Source organism: Cydia splendana, chromosome 24, assembly GCF_910591565.1.
Source record: "Cydia splendana chromosome 24, ilCydSple1.2, whole genome shotgun sequence".
Classification (NCBI taxonomy): domain Eukaryota; kingdom Metazoa; phylum Arthropoda; class Insecta; order Lepidoptera; family Tortricidae; genus Cydia; species Cydia splendana.
Window position 1 is genome coordinate 8,678,803 of NC_085983.1, and position 21,978 is coordinate 8,700,780.

The 21,978-nt window shown below is 38.5% G+C and overlaps 2 protein-coding genes across 2 annotated transcripts in view; one reads left to right on the forward strand and one right to left on the reverse strand.

Annotated features, from left to right (window-relative positions):
• LOC134802492 (alpha-1,6-mannosyl-glycoprotein 2-beta-N-acetylglucosaminyltransferase-like) overlaps positions 1-16,610 on the forward strand; it is a 57,007-nt gene extending 40,397 nt beyond the window's left edge. The window contains exons 5-13 of the mRNA XM_063775171.1: positions 166-309; positions 802-899; positions 1,441-1,586; positions 2,478-2,638; positions 6,184-6,315; positions 10,526-10,612; positions 11,262-11,392; positions 14,334-14,513; positions 16,263-16,610. Of these exons, the coding sequence (XP_063631241.1) occupies positions 166-309; positions 802-899; positions 1,441-1,586; positions 2,478-2,638; positions 6,184-6,315; positions 10,526-10,612; positions 11,262-11,392; positions 14,334-14,513; positions 16,263-16,332 (1,149 nt within the window). The 3' untranslated portion in view covers positions 16,333-16,610. The remainder of the gene's footprint in view (positions 1-165; positions 310-801; positions 900-1,440; positions 1,587-2,477; positions 2,639-6,183; positions 6,316-10,525; positions 10,613-11,261; positions 11,393-14,333; positions 14,514-16,262) is intronic.
• Positions 1-21,978, reverse strand: part of LOC134802113 (dentin sialophosphoprotein-like) — a 174,580-nt gene that overhangs the window by 112,206 nt on the left and 40,396 nt on the right. The window lies entirely within an intron of this gene.

Consider the following 21,978-nt stretch of genomic DNA (forward strand, 5'->3'; position numbering starts at 1 on the left):
CAGATTTGCGAACTTGACTCCACACTCGAGTTCGCAGCTTCGCGCCGCGATTCGCGCACGAGTGTAGAGGGGGCTTAAGACGAAGTGTTTAAGGGGTAGTGATGGCAGTTTAAACCAACAAAGGCTAGTAAGCTAATAACTAACATACCTCTCATTTGTCCCCAGGTCCACACGCGTCTGACCTACCTCCGCCACCTCATAGTGTCTCTCGCGCAGGCGCGCGACATCGAACGCACGCTGCTCGTGTTCTCGCATGATTATTATGACGAGGAGATCAACAGCTTGGTGCGGACCATCGACTTTACTAAAGTAAGTTATTTTCTCCCTTTAGCACACTTAGATATCATCATCATCATCATCACCCGTGTCTGACCTACCTCCGCCACCTCATAGTTACTCTCGCGCATGCGCGACATCGAACGCACACTATTCGTGTCTAAAATATTCAAGAGCAATGTTTCGATTTTTATTAACTTCATATTTTGATTACTTGTCGTAAATAGCTGAACCGATTTGGGGTTTTTTTGTTCGACTCTTTAAAACAATGTTATATATATATATAGATAGATAGATATTAATCTGTTTATTTGTTTGCCACAATACACATAGAAAATTCAAATACAAACATGACATAGAAAAGAAAATACAAACAAATAAGAATCACACAGATTTACAGCTGATAATGTGGTCATCATCGGGCCAGGATCTGATCAGAAAATTCTTTTTCAATAAAATCATCTCATAACTACTGTTTTATAAAGTCGGTTCTCTGTGTTGATTCTATAAATTGTATTTTTCCAGGTGATGCAGATTTTCTACCCATACTCCATCCAGACGCATCCAAATGAGTTTCCAGGGGTGGATCCCAACGATTGCCCGAGGGACGCCAAATTCGAACAGTAAGTATAGGCATAAAGTAAATATATATAGTCTGTGGTATAGGTAACTGTTTGAAAACTAAGAGTCTGCTTATCAACCTAATCCTCTAACTCTGTATCTTTAGGTATTTAAATAAAAGTAAACAAATAATTTGTACATTTTTGGGTAGTTATGACATTTATTGGTTAACCAACCAAATATAGAACCGCCTGGATCTGTCACTGAACGACCTGACTTTAACCTACATTATTTGATCGTGTAATGTTTTCATCTACCCTCAACTGGCTTAAGGAGCCATTTGAGGGTAGATTTTGTTTACTTTTATTTAAGTACCTAAAGATACAGAGTATAAGAATTACCGCATACGGTAGTTTTTACGAAAGCGACTGCCATCTGACTTCTCAAGAGGAAATAGGCGATTCTTAAATTATTTTATCACATGGAAAAAAAATCATTTTTTCCTAATCAACACGATACCGATAGTCTAAGATCATCATAATATGTATTAACCTGTATAATTTATACCGCCTTGTATAAAATAAATACATACCTATTTTTCAGAGCAATAAAACTGAAATGCAACAACGCGCTGTACCCGGATCTGCACGGACACTACAGGGAAGCCAAATACACTCAGACCAAACACCACTGGTGGTGGAAAGCCAACAGGATCTTCAACCAGCTGCAGTGCACAGCTTCCCACACAGGTCAGTCTGTCAGCCATCTGTCAGTCATCCGCCAGTCTTGTGTCAGCCAACTACACCCAGATCTGCACGGACACTACAGGGAAGCCAAGTACACTCAGACCAAACACCACTGGTGGTGGAAAGCCAACAGGATCTTCAACCAGCTGCAGTGCACAGCTTCCCACACATGTCAGTCTGTCAGCCATCTGTCAGTCATCTGCAAGTCTGGTGTCAGTCAACTACACCCAGATCTGCACGGACACTACAGGGAAGCCAAATACACTCAGACCAAACACCACTGGTGGTGGAAAGCCAACAGGATCTTCAACCAGCTGCAGTGCACACTGCACAGCTTCCCACACAGGTCAGTCTGTCAGCCATCTGTCAGTCAACTACACCCAGATCTGCACGGACACTACAGGGAAGCCAAGTACCTACACCAAACACCACTGGTGGTGGAAAGCCAACAGGATCTTCAACCAGCTGCAGTGCACAGCTTCCCACACAGGTAAGGTTTCCTCCAGTCAGGATTTTCCCTGATATGTCAGGATTCTTGGTCTAATGTCAGGATTCTTGGTCTAATGTCAGGATTGCTGCGGGTTTAGGTGAGTGTCAGAAGCCAAGTTTGGAGTTGGGCAAGGGAGGGTTATGATGTACGAGTACAGCATATGATGCAGGGCTCCTTAACTCGCTAGCTGGGCTAGTGGCCCTCGAAAGGATTAGGGATTCGAGAATTATGACTTGGGCACGAATCATGCCATCTGCGCTCTCTCTAAATAATTAAAAAAAAACTTCAAGGTACGGAGATCTAATTTAGACAAATGGGGTATTAAAAAAAATACCGTCCAGGAAATAAATTCGCTTTTAATGTGATGTAATGTTTCGTTTGTTAAATGAACTCTTCGTTTCCAGGCATGGTGGTATTCCTCGAAGAAGACCATTACGTGGCCGAGGATTTCCTCCACGTGCTGAACCTCATGAGGACCACGGCAGACAAGACGTGCCCTCAATGCGAACTGCTCTCGCTAGGGACCTACCTCAAGACGTATCAGTACCACGCTACTGCTGACAAGGTAAGAAAAAAAGAAAAACTAACACGTACATACACACACACACACACACACACACACACACACACACACACACACACACACACACACACACACACACACACACACACACACACACACACACGTTATACACGTGAAGTCAAACTATCTCCGGGGCGGTAGTAGACCAAGAAAAGTCTGCTACGATTTTGATGGCATACGCAGTGCAAGTTTTATTTATATGCTGTGTGCTATCAAAATCGTTGCAGACTTATCTTGGTTTAACTCTAGAACTCTAGAATATCAAATAAACACAAAGTAGAGTTAGACCAAGAAAAGTCTGCAGAGATTTTGATAGCCCACGCAGTGCACATGTTATTTTAAACGTCAAACTTCTACGTAATTATGACGTATAAATAACACTTGCATTGCGTAGGCTATCAAAATCGCTGCAGACTTTTCTTGGTCTAACTCTAACTAAGAAAAACTTTATGGGTTTCTAATGGTTCTATTGTGGCCTAGAACTCTATCTGTTATAATTAATAAAAACAAATATAATAAAAACTAAAAGATTTTCTGTTTGTTTTGATATAACACAAGCTTTTTCTTTAATGTTGACACTTGCTAACTGTGAGTAGCACTGAATGTGCTTTTTAATTTTAAAAAAAGCTTGCTTGCAACCAAGCATCCGTTATGCCAAGAAAATTAAAAAAAAATCGACAATACACTGCGTTTACACTCTCGCGGTCGCCATTTTGCATCGACACTTGCTTCGTATGTGTAAGTGTAAAATGTGGTACAGATGTAGCGCATAATTATTTTCCATCGTATTTTCACGGAAACGTGCGAACGTGTCTTGCTATTTCAGTGAATCTCGGTACAAAAAGTACTGAGGTTGTCTGAGGTAGCATGACAAGTACGAACGTTTCCGAGAAAATACGATGGAAAATAATTATGCGCTACATATGTATTAGGATCTATACCGACGCTGACATGTTTGACCTGAACCTGACCAGTAATATATGATCATTGTCAAGAGGGCGCTGTTTTTAACAAGCTTTTATTAGATCGACCTGTATGTAACTATGTAATGGAATCTAAGGTAACTAATTTAACCATCTTCCAAGGATCGTAGCGTCATGAAAATTGGCAGCTGTATGTAGTTCTGATGACAATACAATAATATGGTACTGTCGAACTGATCTGATGATGGAGACAGGAGGTGGCCATAGGAACTCCGTGATGAAACAACGCAACCTAATTGTGTTAGGGGTTTTTAGAATTGTCTCGATGAGTATTAGTTGTATGTCGTAAGAAAAGTACAGTCAGCGATAAAAGCTTGTACCAAAAATGAAATTTTTGCCAAATATTTATTCTTATGTATAGGATGACAGTTCAGTTTAGTATGAAAATTAGTTCCAGTGAAATTCCGCAACATGGCGCGTGATATATTCCTGATCAGGCTCAACTAAATGTGTAGTTTGTACGGTTAAAAATTCAATTTCGGTACCATTACGTAACTTGTCACTGTGACCTTAGGGGCTGTCCATAAATTACGTCATCTATGTTGACCCCCCCCCCCCCTAAAATCATCCAAAAATCATGCTTCGAATGACCCCATTTCCTCCTACTTGATGCTACCATCGTCCAGACCCCCCCCCCCCCCTAATTTGAAATGACGTAATTTATGAGTAGCCCCAAGGTACGAAATGGTACTGACATTAAATTCTTATACGAATTTGATAGCACACGCAGTGCAAGTGTTATTTATACGTCATAATTTCATAGAAGTTTGACGTTTAAAGTAACACTTCCACTGCGTGTGCTATCAAAATCGTTGCAGACTTTTCTTGGTCTAACTCTAGACTGTACAACAGGCAGAAAAGTACAAGTATGAAAAAAATTGTCTATGGATTTCTTGGCGTAGCGTTTACGCACTAAACACATACTAATAACTGAAACTAGCCTGAAATTTAAACCCAGAAAACCGATAGAGTCAGACCGAGTAAAATCTGCAGTGATTTTGATAGCCCACGCAATGCAAGTGTCATTTTAACCCTTTGAACGCCAAACGGCGCATCCATTTGCCGTGCCACTGAAACCACGAGGGTAAAATTTAGTGTTGTAAATAAATAATGCCAACCCAAAAGTGGGGTGTTTTTCAGTAGATTTTCATCAAAAAACGATCGACGTCAAATGCCGTCTTTGGCGTCGTTGTCACGATTTTTCGTTGACGTCAATTGCCGTATGTGGCGTTCAAAAGGTTAAACGTCAAACATCTATGAAATTATGACGTTTAAATAACACTTGCACTGCGTGGGCTATCAAAATCGCTGCAGACTTTTCTTGGACTAACTCTAGATGTTTTATTATTAGTATTTGTTGTAGCGATTTGCAAGTATGTAAATGAAATTAACGTATTCATTTTATTATTATACACTGGAATTGCAAATATACAAATGCAATTGTGTTGTTTTCGTTAAAGCACCATTTCGTTTCAGTATACATATTCACTAAAAGGAGAAACATATACAATCATTATACAATTAAAATTATTTCAAGCATAATGAAAGGTAATTTTTACTTCCTTGTCCATTTAAATTGAAATACATATTTGGTACACATTCGAACTTTAGTTTTTAAAATGTTACGAAAGTGGAATAACTGAAGTGTCTTGACCGGTACCATAGTCTAATAAAACATGGTCTTCTCTTCCCAGAGTGACACAAGCCTACGTCACAATAACATTGCCACTTTATAGCGCTATCGCATTTTATCATATAGCGCTGTCGCATGATGACGTAGGCTTGTGTCAGTCACGTGACCACGAAAAGACGGGAAGAGAGTATAGTATGAATTATCTCAGGTGATTTTTTCGGGCTCGGGCCCTAATCCGTTAAACAAAAGCCTTTGTTTCTTTCAAGAGCGGTCTTCCGCACGTGCCGAAGTAACCAATGTCGTTTAAAAAGCATCTATCGTGATAGTATTAAGGTTCAAATTCATGTGACAGTTCATTCAGAGAACAATCAGGGTGGTCTTGGTTTTGCAGATAACAAAACGTGTTATCTCCGAATGGGCTGTTTCATGAATTTGAACCATATAATTAGAATGGTAAGTTTGGTTTTTAAACGGGCTTGTTCCCGTTACTTATGTCGGGGCTATCAGCAGTAAGTAGTGTAACCACTGCATTAAGCAAACAATACCTTTTGTCTAACAGATTAGGGCCCGAGCCCGAAAAAATCACCTGAGATAATTCATACTATACCAGGCGGAGTATATTATAATACCATGACCGGTACAATATTTTACTCAAACCTATATTTCGTTTCTCCTTTAGTGGGTTATGTTTATAATTGGCCAAGGAAAAAATCTTATTATAATACGCATTTGTACATTATAAAACGAACATCTTAATTTGAGCAAAAAAAAAATGCGCCGAAGAGTTACGAAATTGTACCTTAGTTACGAAGTAGAAAACGCGTTACGAAAGTTACGAAAATGTTCCCTAGTTACGAAGTAGGTTTTTTCTTTGGCAACTCACACCCTAACACATATTTCACACGCAACAGCGAAAGAAGCAGCTGACTCTGTCGTACATCCAGCAAGTGCGGGCAGCTAACGAGGAGCGACGGAGACGGAAGATGGATTCGACGAGTTGGAACTATCAGGTGTACCCGAATTTGTACGGATACACGCAAAAGGTTAAAGAGCTTGACGCTTAGGTAGCACGGCACGGTAGTTTGGGGTTTTGAGCATGATTTACAAAAAAAAACGGGTAAAATCAATATTTAACCTTCTAACTTTTTTTTTTTTTTTAAACATTTATTTACACTAACTTGAAATTAAAATGGGTGTATGTAAATGAACGCTTATTCAATAGGATTGTTTTTATTTAGAGGTATCGAAAGGGGCTGTCCATAAATTACGTCATCGTTTTTTGACGATTTTTCCGATCCGAAAATCAAACTTCGAATGATCCCGTTTCCTCCTACGTCATGCTACCATCATCCGACGTCCAGATCCCCCCCCCCCCCTAATTTGAAATGACGTAATTTATGAATAGCCCCAAAGCTGAATTAACCAAATATTTTGGGTTGAAAATTCGTAGTATCGTAAACCGCAGTAGTGCAACACATTCTAGCTTCAATTTGTATTGTGAATGGCGCTATTAGTCCTGGTCCTCGACTATTTAGAATTATTTTGATTTATTTTAGCTTCATTCAAACGTCTCTACGGCTGTCCCTTTTTATATATTAAAAAAAATGTATTTATTCTAAAATTGAATGAGGTTGGTTAATATTGTCTTCTGTTACCGCGATTGTTACTCATGAAATAAAACTATTGAAACGGATTATATCGCGTATATTGAATTCATACTACATCCCGACGTTTCGAACCCTTTACGAACGGGTGACCCGTTGACCACGAACCATCCGAGTTTAGAGCAATTATTTCATGCAACCGATGATGCCAAAAATGCGGGGGTGCGCGGGACGAGGTGAGCGAGGTCCTGTGCCGTGATTGGTCCGTTCAAAGACACGGACGTCACACAAAGACACTTTCGACTCGAACATGGAGTAAAATTACCGTATGCGTGGCAGAGGGGGTAGCGCGACTATGCTCAGTCTGGAGGATGTTTTGTCTGTGCCACGAACGCTGTAAATGGTTCGAAACGTCGGGATGTAGTATGAATTCAATATACGCGATATAATCCGTTCCAATCATTTTATTTCATGAAGTTGGTTAGTTAGTAGAAGAAATCATTGTTTAACAGTAAAATGTAAAACATTGCTCAAAACCTCCATTTGTAAATAGGGGTAGCTGTAGATACAATACGCTTTAACGCCATTATTCATAAACCTAACAGGCCTCTTACGTTCTGTCTCTTTCCAAACACAAATGTCAAAATGACAGAAAGAAAGGACTTTTAGCTATTTGCTCGGAGTAATTAACAATGGAGCCGCCATTAACAGACGTTCCCCTCTGTCGAAAATAGGCGGCCAATGGTCAACCACATGTCAACCATATGTATGGACTGACGTTTATCTGACATGACGTACCTATACATTTGATATGCCCCTCCCCCGCAAAAAAAGGCAGACTATTTTGTACCGAAAATTTTAGACATGGCGTCTCCGTTGGTTGAGGTTAGTCAGAAGTATATGAATAATGGCAAAAGTATATAGCTTAGCATTGTACAGTCGCCATCAGATATATCGGAGCGGCCAAGGTGCTCACAAATATCGGAACACGCCTCTATTGTCAGGGCGTTAGAGCGCGTGTTCAGATATTGTGAACACCTTGGCCGCTCCGATATATCTGATGGCGACTGTACATAGCATTTGCTGCCTTTAGACTAGCTATCCAGGGTAAATTTTACGGAACTGCTTACATTATTTTGAGCATTTTAACAGCCTTACTGAAAATAATTTATTGATTAGAGTAATTCGCCAGTAACTGGCCACTGTTAGTAATTGGCCACCCTAAACTAAAAATGAATTCTATTCACCTATAAACGGAATTCATTTTAGTATAAGGTTTCAATAACTGGCCAGCCTTCAAGAACTAAAGTGAATTCTGTTTATGGGTGAATAGAATTCATTTTTAGTTTAGGGTGGCCAATTTCTAACAGTGGCCAATTACTGGCGAATTAACCTATTATTTTCATATTTCAGTTCTATTTGTATCTCTGTAAAGTCTTGATGCATTACTTTTGTTGCCATGAATAAATATATGACCTGGGCAAGCTCTTTTTTTTGGTTATTACTTGAACTTTTCTCTTACGGTTTAAGCCAACATTAAATTACTATATTTTTTTAAATGCAATAGCGAAAAATTTCAATTCAATCAATCGATCAAATTATCGCATCAAATGTAAAAAGTAACAGATCTAAGTTTTATTTCTTTTTTACTGAATCGATCACTGTATATTTGAAACTTAGTAGACCAAGTGCAATTTTCCATTTTAGTATTTTTTTTTCTGTAAAATATAGTTTTTATGGTGGCGGACAAAAATACTGTAAAATTATGAAAAGAAATTCAGTGTCTGTTTCGAAAGCGCAACTCCGTAGATTGATTGTCAGTCGTTATTTTGAAATGATGTCTTAACTTTCTTACTCGATTCACTATTGTTTTATTATGTGAATAAGAAATTCGGCTGTCATTTTCTTATCAATCGTTTTATTTAAATTGCCTTATCTGTAATATAGACAAACTTGTGTTTATGTTTACTTCCATTTGTTAATATTGTTGTTTTCCGCAAATTAAACAGGATCTTGTAAACATAACACAACAAGCACCGAGTGGTACCTTTTTCCTGAAAATGTATTATTTTTCATTGTCTTTTTGTATCTCTGATCTGGTACTGTATGTCTTACGATATAATATACGATTATGTCGATTATGCACTTGTCATCTATTTCATTAATCGTATCATTTGCCTTAAGTAACTTAACTAGCATATTACCATTAAAATAAAATTTTCACCACACCAGCTAGAAAGGCTTACTTTGCACTTCAAAAACTGATAGCAAAGTTGCATTTTATTCACATGTGAGGCAAAGTAATCAAATGCAAATTTTGAGTTGTTTTCTTATGTTTGCTGGCAGAATTGACTTTTAAATGATGATTTTGGATGATAAATATTTAACAACATTCATTTGGATTTGATTTGGTTTGTTTACATTTGATATTTTCCATTTAATATTTGCTTCGAGTTGGTGTGGTGAAATACAATTTTCTGTGTGCAAACATTATGTTTCTAATGCTACATAACTATACAGACTAGATTAGCGCTTTAATGTAATGTAATAATACATAGTTATCACACTTATGCGGATCCGTGCGCTGCTCCGGTGTGCGAGCGAGACAGCGCTATGCACGTTTATAGCGACATTTCGCTCTCACACCGGACCGGGGTGTGGATCCGTATTCAATGTGTAGACCGCCATAGATCTTAGTTACATAAATATTTGCATGTGTAGTCTAATATAAGCCTGTTTTGCTTTCGATGCTAGCACTTCTCATGGTTTTTTTTTGCCTGATATTTATGATATAATCTCTAAAACGTAATTCAAGACCAAAAAAAGTAAGAAAATGTTGCCACTTTTTACTAGCTCGTCTTGTATTTATGTAAAAATAAGCAAATAAAAGTACTTTTTTAAATCGTAGGAGTAAAATTATTAATAAATAAATTATTTTAGCGTGATTATTTATCAACAGGAATTAACTATTATACAAACAAATTATTGCAGTGGCAACATTTTCTTACTTTTTTTGGTCTTGAATTACGTTTTGCGGTATAGTCTAAAGTTATTATTAAGTGTCCTTTAATTATTAATTACTAATCAAAGTTGTGCATGTGTTTAATTATTACTAACAAAAATAAAGTGGCTCTTTAAATCTGAAGGGTTGGTAAAAGTTGGTAAAGAAAACTATTTGTATTCTAATTTCGAAACTAGTTACGAAACTTCGTCCCTGTTTCGTAACTCGATTATTATTAACTATATCTATTTAGAAGTAAAACTTTTGTTTTGTACGAGTAGGTGTCTAGTCATATTTCTACCTTTAAGGATGACTCATGCTAGGGGGTCATCCATTCCAAATTCCAACGCCGGGAAACGCGAAAGTCGACATTTAGTTATCTGCCTATTTATCGCTCGAATATGCAAGAGTGATAGAGAGTTAGATAGCGAAATTTCGATTTTCTTGGCTCGCGGTTAGGGTTTGCACGACGGATCCGAAATGTATGGGAAGATCCGCGGATCCGGATCCAGATCCGGATAATTTCATACATTTCGGATCCGGATTGCAAACCCTACTCGCGGTAGACCCCCAGATTGTGACGGATAGTGGTAGTGGCGCCCCCTACGCAGAGTTTCGCGTAATATTCCCTATTGGTGACGTTTTCAGGTGGAGATCACACCCTGGCACTCCAGCATTCACAACATGGGTATGGTCTTCAACAGGACTGTGTGGAACTCCATCATGTCTCTACAGGTATACTTTCTATCTATACTCTGTATCTTTAGGTATTTAAATAAAAGTAAACAAAATCTACCCTCAAACGGCTCCTTAAGCCAGTTGAGGGTAGATGAAAACATTACACGATCAAATAATGTAGGTTAAAGTCAGGTCGTTAAGTGACTGATCCAGGCGGTTTTGTATTTGGTTGGTTAACCGATGAATGTTATAACTACCCGAAAATGTACAAATTATTTGTTTACTTTTATTTAAATTTAAAAAAATACAGAGTTAAGTTCGAAATTTAGGATTTACGGACCGCATCGGCTAAGTGTAATAATACCTTTTACGAGCAACTATGATGAAAACATGTTTACAGTACATATGGTGCTAATTTACCGCCCTAGTGCGGTAACTAGCACTATACGTGCGTATGTCGAAACTTTAAAGGGCTTTACTGTAAAACGTTGTACAATACACGTGCGGAAAGTCGATTCTCAACGAGTGGCGATAAATTAAAACACGAACGACGATTTCCTACTTTTGTACTTTCGCACTTCTATCATAATCTATTTCCTCTATCTTAATAGAGTCAGACCGAGAAAATTCTGCAGCACTGCGTGGGCTATCAAAATCGCTGCAGACTTGTCTTGGTCTAACTCTACTAAATAATTCCGTATTTCAGGATCAGTTCTGCGAATACGACGACTACAATTGGGACTACTCGTTGCTTCATCTCTCTCAGAACAGAAAGGGACGGGAGAAGTTCAAGGTCATGATGTGCAAGGGCCCGAGGGTGTTCCATATTGGGGAGTGGTGAGTTACTTGAACCTTCAAAAAGTAGTATCGCACATTTCTAGATGGCGCTAGCTGCTCACGTTAATAGGTAAAGAACTATAGCTGGTCAAGCAAACCTTGTCAGTCTTCGAGCAACACCGGCTTCCGACACATCGGAAGGGAGGGGCCCAAGCGATATCTCACCGTACAAATCTTTCTGCCATTTTTCGCGGGGGGAAAGGTGCACACAGTCGCACTTCTCACACACTTACATACAAAATCCAATCTGTAATGACGACACAAATACATAGAAAATGACACACGTCAAAGACAAATCTTGCAAACCTCGATCTCTTTTTGTGTACGGACGAGTGACAAGTGTCACAACACGCACACTAACACATTTTCGTTGAAGTATGTTATTGTATTCTGAGAGATGAGAAGTCGGATTTGTCGCTCGACCGATCCGCAATTTGTACTGAGCGAGCAAAATCGATAAATCCAACAATTACATGAGACTAAAATATAATAATTGTGTTTGAATGTAATTAAACGTATGATATGTAAAAAAAAATATTACATGTGAAATGTAACACCTTCTTTTTGTAAATTTGATGTCCCCGACCTCTTTTTATAACAAAAAACCGAGCAAACAGGCATTTTTGTGCAGCAGTGTTCACGCGCGCGTCTGGAGTCTGGACTCGGTCTAGTGAAAAATCCAAGTGCAACTAGTTTTATTACCCGCGCTAGATTAGATTGACGCGCTAATCTTGTACCTCGGCAGAGGGGAAATAGTGCGAATGCCGCCTCCCTTCCGTGTTGCTCGAAGTTGTCAGTAAAAAAAGGCGCGATATTCAAATTTTCTATGGGACGATATCCCTTCGCGCCTACATTTTTCAAATTTGCCGCCTTTTTCTACTGACAAGATCTGCTTGACCAAGTATATAATGTATATTTTTTTCAAAATTTACTACTGGGAGTTTCGGAGATAAAGGGGGAATGGTAATTTTCTGGTTATTTTCTTAAATAACTTCTAAACTATGTATTTTAAAATTACAAAAAAATATATTTGAGGTTCTCAAAATGAGTCAAAGTCAAAGTGTTTTTATTTGTGAGTATATGTCAAACTGATTACAGTGGCGGTAAATAAATATTTGTAGCACTATACCCTGCCTGATGGCGTACAAAAAGCTACCATTAGCTAGCTATCATTAGTATCATAATGATCGACCGATCTAAATGGGCCACCCTGTATACTCCTTCTGACTACCCCTCAGTGGACCTCGGTCCCCAGGCATAACACTCGCCTGGAGAGAGTACTCTCTATTGCCCTCTCTCCACGTTCCTACATATGTAAAAATAAATTAGGGTTCCGTAGCCAAAATGGCAGAAACGTGTACAGTATGTGTACGAAAACCATGGCAGGCGTGGCTCACTCCGCGATTTAGTCGCGATGCTACAAGTACACGCGGCCCACACCAATTTTGGTGTCTAGCAATATTAGTTGCCGCGCACCGCTATGCATTACCTGGACGCCAGCTCGCGCTTGCGCCACCTGGCGGTCATATCTAATAGACGCGTTTTATTAGAGAGTGAACCTTCTGTATCTTTAGGTCTTTAGGTATTTAAATAAAAGCAAACAAACAATTTGTAAATTTTCGGGTAGTTATAACATTTATTGGTTAACCAGCCAAATACAGAACCGCCTGACCAGTCACTGAACGACCTGACTTTAACCTACATTATATTAAATTAGAATTTCTTTATTAAAGACAACATATGGTCCATACATTTGTTAGTTATTGCTTATAATTTATGTTAGTAACAACAGTAACCTAATAAAATATTTAATAATTTATAAACAAAAGTGACTTTGTCCGCTGACCCATTGCCCATGACAGAGGACAATCTAGCTTATTAGCTATCATGTTTAGAATGCTGTTGGTACTCCCGCGCACTCTGTCAAGCAGTGAGGCCGTTTTCTTGCGCCACACGGCATTGAAACCGTCTGTGCGCGCCTCGGCGAACATGGACGATGCGCTGCAGAAACGCGGCAGTCTCAACAGCATCCTAAACGCATTATTGTATTGAATGCGCAAGGCATTGTAAGCTCGCTGAGTATATCTAACCCACAGACTTGACGTGTACAATGATGTACAATAAGCCTTAAATAGAGTGATTTTGACTTCATCTGTACACCGAGCAAATCTGCGGGCTAGCATGTTCGCTCTAACTGACAATGCCCTGCGCTCCCTCTCCATATCTAAATCATCCTTCAAGTCTTCGGTCAGCAAATGTCCCAAATATTTGAACTGTGTCACTCTTTCGAGTGGAACACTATTAAGGATGATAGGTGGTATAAAGAAAGGACATTTACTTCCCGCCTTAAAGACCATGATCTTTGTTTTACTTACATTGTAAGTCAAACCATGCGCTGTCGCGTACGCCTCACACACCTTGATTAGCTGATATGCTCATATGAGCTTATATGATCATGTAATGTTTTCATCTACCCTCAACTGGCTTAAGGACCCATTTGAGGGTAGATTTTGTTTACTTTTATTTAAACACCTACAGACAGATACAGACTATAGTACTATTATTTAGTCTGTGACCATGGTTAAACCCTGATGGGGAACTGCGGGCTCAGCACGGTTCCATTTTTATCGACTATCACTATGCGCGTCCCTTTCGCACTTACATACTTGTTAGAACGTGACAGGCATGGTGACAAGGGATAAAAACGCGACCGTGCTAAGCCGCCTGGAGTAACGTATCTTTGACGTGATAATGTCTTATAAATCGATGAACACCGGTAGCATGCACGAAAAAGTGTCACGTTGTGGACAGATCTCCATGGTAACGTTGTGGACAGATCTCCATGGTAACGTTACGGCCACGTTTTCTTATGACGTTATCACGCAAAATTATCGTCCGTAAACCGACTTTACAGACAACTATTTTTTTTTCGTATCCCCAGCGGCCTCCACCACAAGAAGTCTAACTGCAACGCTAACCTGGTCATCAGTAAGGTCCAGAAGCTCCTGCAAACCACGAAGCACCTTCTCTACCCTAAGAGGTTGACGGCGTCCATCAACCCTGGCGGCGCCAAGCATAATAAGAAGCTGGTGAAAGGCAATGGGGGGTGGGGGGACCGAAGGTAAGTCAAATTGTAAACTGTCACAATGGACCAATATGGACAAGCCACGAAGCACCTTCTATACCCTAAGAGGTTGACGGCGTCCAGCAACCCTGGCGGCGCCAAGCATAATAAGAAGCTGGTGAAAGGCAATGGGGGGTGGGGGGACCGAAGGTAAGTCAAATTGTAAAATGTCACAATGGACCAATATGGACAAGCCACGAAGCACCTTCTATACCCTAAGAGGTTGACGGCGTCCAGCAACCCTGGCGGCGCCAAGCATAACAAGAAGCTGGTGAAAGGCAATGGGGGGTGGGGGGACCGAAGGTAAGTCAAATTGTAAACTGTCACAATGGACCAATATGGACAAGCCACGAAGCACCTTCTATACCCTAAGAGGTTGACGGCGTCCATCAACCCTGGCGGCGCCAAGCATAACAAGAAGCTGGTGAAAGGCAATGGGGGGTGGGGGGACCGAAGGTAAGTCAAATTGTAAACTGTCACAATGGACCAATATGGACAAGCCACGAAGCACATTCTGTACCCTAAGAGGTTGACGGCGTCCATCAACCCTGGCGGCGCCAAGCATAACAAGAAGCTGGTGAAAGGCAATGGGGGGTAGGGGGACCGAAGGTAAGTCAAATTGTAAAATGTCGCAATGGACCAATATGGACAAGCCACGAAGCACATTCTGTACCCTAAGAGGTTGACGGCATCTATCAACCCTGGAGGCGCCAAGCATAACAAGAAGCTGGTGAAAGGCAATGGGGGGTGGGGGGACCGAAGGTAAGTCAAATTGTAAACTGTCACAATGGACCAATATGGACAAGCCACGAAGCACTTGTACCCTAAGAGGTTGACGGCGTCCATCAACCCTGGCGGCGCCAAGCATAACAAGAAGCTGGTGAAAGGCAATGGGGGGTGGGGGGACCGAAGGTAAGTCAAATTGTAAAATGTCACAATGGACCAATATGGACAAGCCACGAAGCACCTTCTATACCCTAAGAGGTTGACGGCGTCCATCAACCCTGGAGGCGCCCAGCATAACAAGAAGCTGGTGAAAGGCAATGGGGGTGGGGGGACCGAAGGTAAGTCAAATTGTAAACTGTCACTAGGGAACTGTCACAATGGACCAATATGGACCAATATGGACAAACCACGAAGCACCTGTACCCTAAGAGGTTGACGGCGTCCATCAACCCTGGAGGCGCCAAGCATAACAAGAAGCTGGTGAAAGGCAATGGGGGGTGGGGGGACCGAAGTTAAAAACAGCAGCAATATAATAGGGGCTATTACTGCAATGTTCTGCCGCCAGAGTGCAGCACTAAGCTAGCTAGTAAACCAAAGAATAACTTTTACTTACTGTGCCTTAAACTGTTTTTTTTTGACAAGTTTTCACAAACAATAATATATGACATTGAAGCGTCAAGGCGGTTTGTTAACAAGGGCCTACCGGGAAACGCGAAAATCTAAATTTAGTTATCTGCCTCTTTATCGCTCGAATATGCAAGAGTGATAGAGAGGTTATATAAGAAATTTCGATTTTCTTGTTTCGCGGTAGACCCCCAGATTGTGATGGATAGTGGTAGTGGCGCTACCTACGCAGAGTTTTGCGTAATATTCCCTATTATGCGCGTGCGACAGAGTTAGGAACAGGCGAGTCAATGTACAAAATTCCTTGTGCTAGCGTCCTTCCTTTAGTACAAATTTGGAAAGTCCTCAACTTTTTTTTAATTGCACTTTTATTAACAGCGATGTTTTTTTTTTCAGGGATCAAGAGATGTGCACGAACATGACCAAGGTAGACCGGCAGTTGAAGAAATACGTGTATTTTGCATGAATTTGATAATTACAAAAAAAAAATACGAAATTTGATTGGAATTTAAGGTTTTTCGATAAAGAGCTCATTACGCGATATAAGCCGTCTCTTTATATTTAGTACAGTGTGAAAAGGACGGAAAGTCGCAGTGAGTAGTGCTAGTCTTTTTGACATGATCAAGTAGACGCTAGGCGTCAGGTTTGAGACAGAAATAGCTCTGTCCCACTCAAGCGAAGAGATTCGGTGATGAAACATGTACATTTTTAACACACTACAGTACCTATATGGGGCATTATCTATGAAAAGGGACCTTATTGTCGATGGCGCTTACGCCGCACAGCGTCGCGCGGCATTGTATTTATATCGGAGCATCGTTAATAATGGAGTAAGCGCCATCGAGAATAAGGTCCCTTTTCATAGATAACGTCACATTTTACTTGTTACTAAGAAACTAATAATGTAATAAAGCTAATGGCCCCCTCGAGTTCGGGCTTATATGAGTATAATAGGGTAATAACTGTATTTAAAATAAATTATTTTACACCATGCATGAAATAAAGCACCAGAAGATTAATAGAGAAACGTGGACAGCAGTTATTTTTAGACACAATTTCTATTTTAAAACCCGTATAAAACTATAAAGAGTAGGTAATTTGATTGTGACGTCACATGCTAGTGTTTCATATAAATTCCATAGTAGCAAAATCGTTTTGACAGTTCGAAGAAGAAACTGATTGATTTGTCTAGCAGTCACATACCCTATTAAATTTGACAAGTTCTTTGAAGGTTTAAAGTACAGTCGTCAATAATAATAAGTATAAGAACATACAAATAAAAACTTTCAAACAAAGTAGGGTACACACAAAAAGGTGGGCTAGCGTGGGGACTATAGTCCAAGCCCTCTCGCGCATGAGAGGCCTGTGCCCAGCAGTGGGACGTATATAGGCTGAATTATATTATTATTAATTATAGTTATCTATCTATGTCAAATTGGAAATGTAATTTTTCGACATATTGATGCTTTAAGCAAAGAGAATAGATAGTATAGAGGGGTCCTGTCATAGTAAATTTTGTAGTCACAGTAAATTTACTGCCATCTATCGACACACGACTAAAACTCAAAATGAAAAGGTATAAAATTATCAAAAAAATGTATATATATGGATAAATGATTTTAATATTTTTATATCATTTTGACCCATGTTAATTCACTGATATCTATGTGTTAAAATTGTTAAATATGAAACGGTGTCGTCACGCCATCTAGCCGAGCATAGACCAAAGGTGTGTGCGCCATCTATCCGAGAATGACTTTCTTGATTTCCGAGACACGTTTTTCCTTAGACTTTATTCATCTTATACGAAGTTACATATGTCTTTGCTTTACGTAATCACTTGAAGTGGGACAGACTATTACATTGAGATTTTGTACTAACCTCCTAAGACCCAGCCGTACAAATGAAAAATCTAAAATTTGCTACTGAAATTTGAACTAATAGTGTAAGAAATAGAGTTGATTTTGCGTTGTTTGATAATTGAACAATACAAAGCAAAAGCGACTCTGTTCCAATTGAATATGATTTAAATTTCATCGAACTCAAGAAGTGTACTATAGGTAGGACCTTGGGCCTTAGGAGGCTAAAGTACCGTAGCTTCCAATGAAATGGGAAGTAGTCGTTATAGACGTAAGTATAAATATTAATTGATGTTTCATACACCAGGGAGTTTATACATATAAAAACATGTCCATTCATCTCCATTATATGTGACGTTCTAAATCAAAAGGTACCATTGTCGCTTGCCATAAGGACGCTCTGACAGATTATTCGTATAAGATACAAGCAAATTTCGTCTTTATGGTAAGCGACAAAGTGACTTTTGATTGAGAACGTCACATGTGTTGAAAAGTATAGTCAGAGATAGATGTTATTGTAAATGTTGACAAAAAAGTAGTTTTTGCATGAATTTGACCTTGACTACTTAGATATTTATGACTGACTGTACCTACAGTCGGTAAGATATTAAAGCTCTTCGGATTCTAAGACGATTTCGGCTGTATATGACACTAAAAGATTTTGATACCGTAATTGCAGATTCGCAGCCGTAGGGTTTTTTTGTATTCCCAAGGATTTGAGTTAAAGAAAGCGAGATTTGATTAAGAAATGTTGTAAAGTATTAAGTTAAAAGTATTCTTAATACGTATTAAAGGTACTTAAAGTAGTTAGGATTTGAATGTTTCTGTAAAAATAATGTTTTGTTGAGAATTGTTACCGATCGCCATTGATGAAACGATTGTTCAAAGAATTTAATTTTTACATATTATATTTTCTTTATTGTATTGCTTTTATCAGTATTCATTTTGTATTATTTACAACATTATAGACGTTTTATCCACAGCGATAAGTGTCAAACGACTCGAACGCGAGAAAGCGATTTGTATATCGCAAAATGTTTATTACAATAATTATTATCCTTCGTAATTTCACGGAAACGTACGAACGCGTCTCGCTATTTCAGTCAGTCTCGGTACAAAAAGTACTGAGGTTGTATGAAGTAGCATGACAGATACGAACGTTTCCGAGTAAATACGATGGAAAACAATTAGGCACTACATCTTTACACATGTTTTAAAGTGTTTTTGTAGTTTTTATTATTGTATTGTTTTATTTGAACATGTGTCATATTTATGCAAACGGAGTTCAAAGATTTGCTACAATCAGTTTTTTATCTAATTAATTAAATCCCGTCCTTAAAAGTATGGCTTGCGAGATTTTTTGTAAGAACTTAGATCTGATTTACGTAAGCCATTTTCCACATATTTAAAATTATTTTAAGTTAACTGAATTTTATAAGTAAAAGTAACGTAAGTATCTCAATTACTAAATCGTCAGGTGACAAGCGAAACTCATTGATTACTAAAAAATAATTAAACATAAATCAACCTTATTTGAGTACTAATACGGTTCACTATGGCTATGAACTTATGGTGGTAATTAGTGAGTTTTGGTGTCACCTGACGAAATGAAAAAATATTTGGATGACTGTTTCAGCTTATTTCTCGTTATTTATTTTCAATTCACATGTCTATCTATTCATATGTATGCCTAATTTCACATCGACCAATGCCTAAAGTAGACATTTCCTTACTAATTTCGAGTAGATTTTTATTAATTCAGTTACAAAAAGGAAAACATGGTATCAGTTAGGAACTTTGTCTTGATTATATGTATTCTTACGCGTTTTCTCATTCCACTATAGTTCGTTTTTTTTTAGCATTTGAAATTTAGAAGAATATAAATGATCGTATTAGATTCATAATTGTTACATATTTGCCGTGACTTATTTTTAAAACGTTTTTCAATTAAAAGACACATCAAGATTGTTTGCCTTTTACCAAATGCTAAAAAAAACGAACTATAGTAGTGTTAATTGCAGTTTTTTTAATGAATGTTAAATGTAAAAATAATATTAATACTTACTTTCACTTTAGTAACTAGTTTCGAAATGGAGTGAACAAATCTAACGTCGTTTACATCTTTGTATATATGTATTTTTTTGTAATTCCAAAGCGCAAATAAATAATTTTAAGGTAAATAATATATTGTGCTGTTTTTCTATTGCACAAAACATTAAAACATGCATCAGACTTACTATGCTATATCAGTCAGGTCAGAAAGTATATAGCAGGCGAGGTGATAAAATTGATTTTAATATGTTAGAGCAAGTAAGTGTGTGTAAATCATTTTTACAGTGCATATGATACTACTTTACCGCCCTAATGCGGTAATTGACACAATACGTGCATATGTCGAAAATTTAAAGGGCCATATGTACTGTAAAACGTTGTACAATACACGTGCGAAAAGGTAATTCGCAACTCGCGTTTTAATTTATCGTCACTCGTTTCGAATATCCTATTTTCCGCACTTGTATCGTAAATAACTATTGATCGATAGACGATAACTTTAGAGCAAAGAAACAAATTTTGTGATTAAATATTTTTTAATTTTCATTGGTGACTAGTCTTTTTAAAAGTAATTATTTATGTACCTATGCCTGAAAATCAAATTAGGTATATTTGGGTAATTCCGTAAATGGACTCTGATATGATGGAATTATAGTGTGGCAAACACAACTAGCCAGTAAATAAGAACAAAGAAAACTTTGCTTATCCCTTTCTTTTGGGTGCTAGTACTAGCGTAAGACAAAGACAGTATGATTCTCTCTGTCTATGTTTGAAATGAGACGGTCCTGGGCCAAACTATATAAACAATTTTTGATTAGCCGACGTCTCGGGGTGTTTCGAAATAACCCAAATGCACCTTAAGATGGCTGATACATGGAAATAACACATTTAAATAACAATTTTACTTTTTAACTATACTGGGTCAAGCAGATCTTGTCAGTAGAAAAAGGCGGCAAATTTGAAAAATGTAGGCGCGAAAGGATATCGTCCCATAGTAAATTTGAATTTCGCGCCTTTTTCTACTGACAAGATTGGCTTGACCATCTATATCTGAATTAACTGTGTAACAGTTGTCAACCAAAGACGAGTAAATAATAAAAACTGCTTGTGTCGCTGTAGAATTCCGAATCCGCGTTTTGTCTACGGACAGTCAAACGATTAGAATTGCATGAAGACCAGTCTTTATCATTAACTCGTCTAAATATATATTAAGAATAATTTAATTTTGTACTAAAGAAAGAACTTAATCTTTGTATCGGTTCTAGACAGATATTTTCCTTGCCTTGAAGGTATTTTTGAAGTTTTTTTTTTTTCATTTATTGGTTGTTTTTATTAATAATATAATTTATACAAATTCAGTACTTTCGTTTTATTTATGTTTAGTTATTTTTTCAATTTACCTGCCTCTTAAGAAGAGCCTATCAACGTGCACACTAGCGCCACTGCTAAATCATCGTGATTATTTAAATTTAACGAAAGATATTTAAAAAAAGGGGGCCGCTACGTACTGTATTTTGTATTTATACTTTTGAATACATCGAACTAGTTTTTATGTTGCTGGATTCGTCGAACTATGAACTCAAAACAAAAACGACCGTTTTAACTTTGGGGCTGTCCATAAATTACGTCATCGATTTTTGACGATTTTTGACCCCCCCCCCCCCCCCCTATAATCATCCAAAAGTCATGCTTCAAAAGCCCCCATTTCCTCCTACTTCATGCTACCGTCATCCGATGTCCAGACCCCCCCCCCCCCTAATTTGAAATGACGTAATTTATGAATAGCCCCTTTGGACGCATTTTTTGTTTGCGATTTTTTAGCAGTGGCGCTAGTGTGCACGTTGATGGGGTCTTAAGTCATATAAGGAACAAACTATAGATGGCCAAGCAGATCTTGTCGTTAGAAAAAGGCGGCAAATTTGAAAAATGTAGGCGCGAAGGGATATCGTCTCATAGAAAATTTGAATTTCGCGCCTTTTCTACTGACAAGATTTGTTTGACCATCTATATGTATCCCTTTCGTAAAACATAAGTGCCAGCTTCAGTTCCTTTTTAACCTTTTCGACGCCGTGTCAAACACAAAAGCTGTCACTCGGACGCCACGTCACCGAAGTGTCAAAACTGAAATTGAACTTTACGCATAAGTGCGTAGGCCTATGTTGCTTTGTGGTCTGTGACCGATTAATCGGTCTTTGGCGTTG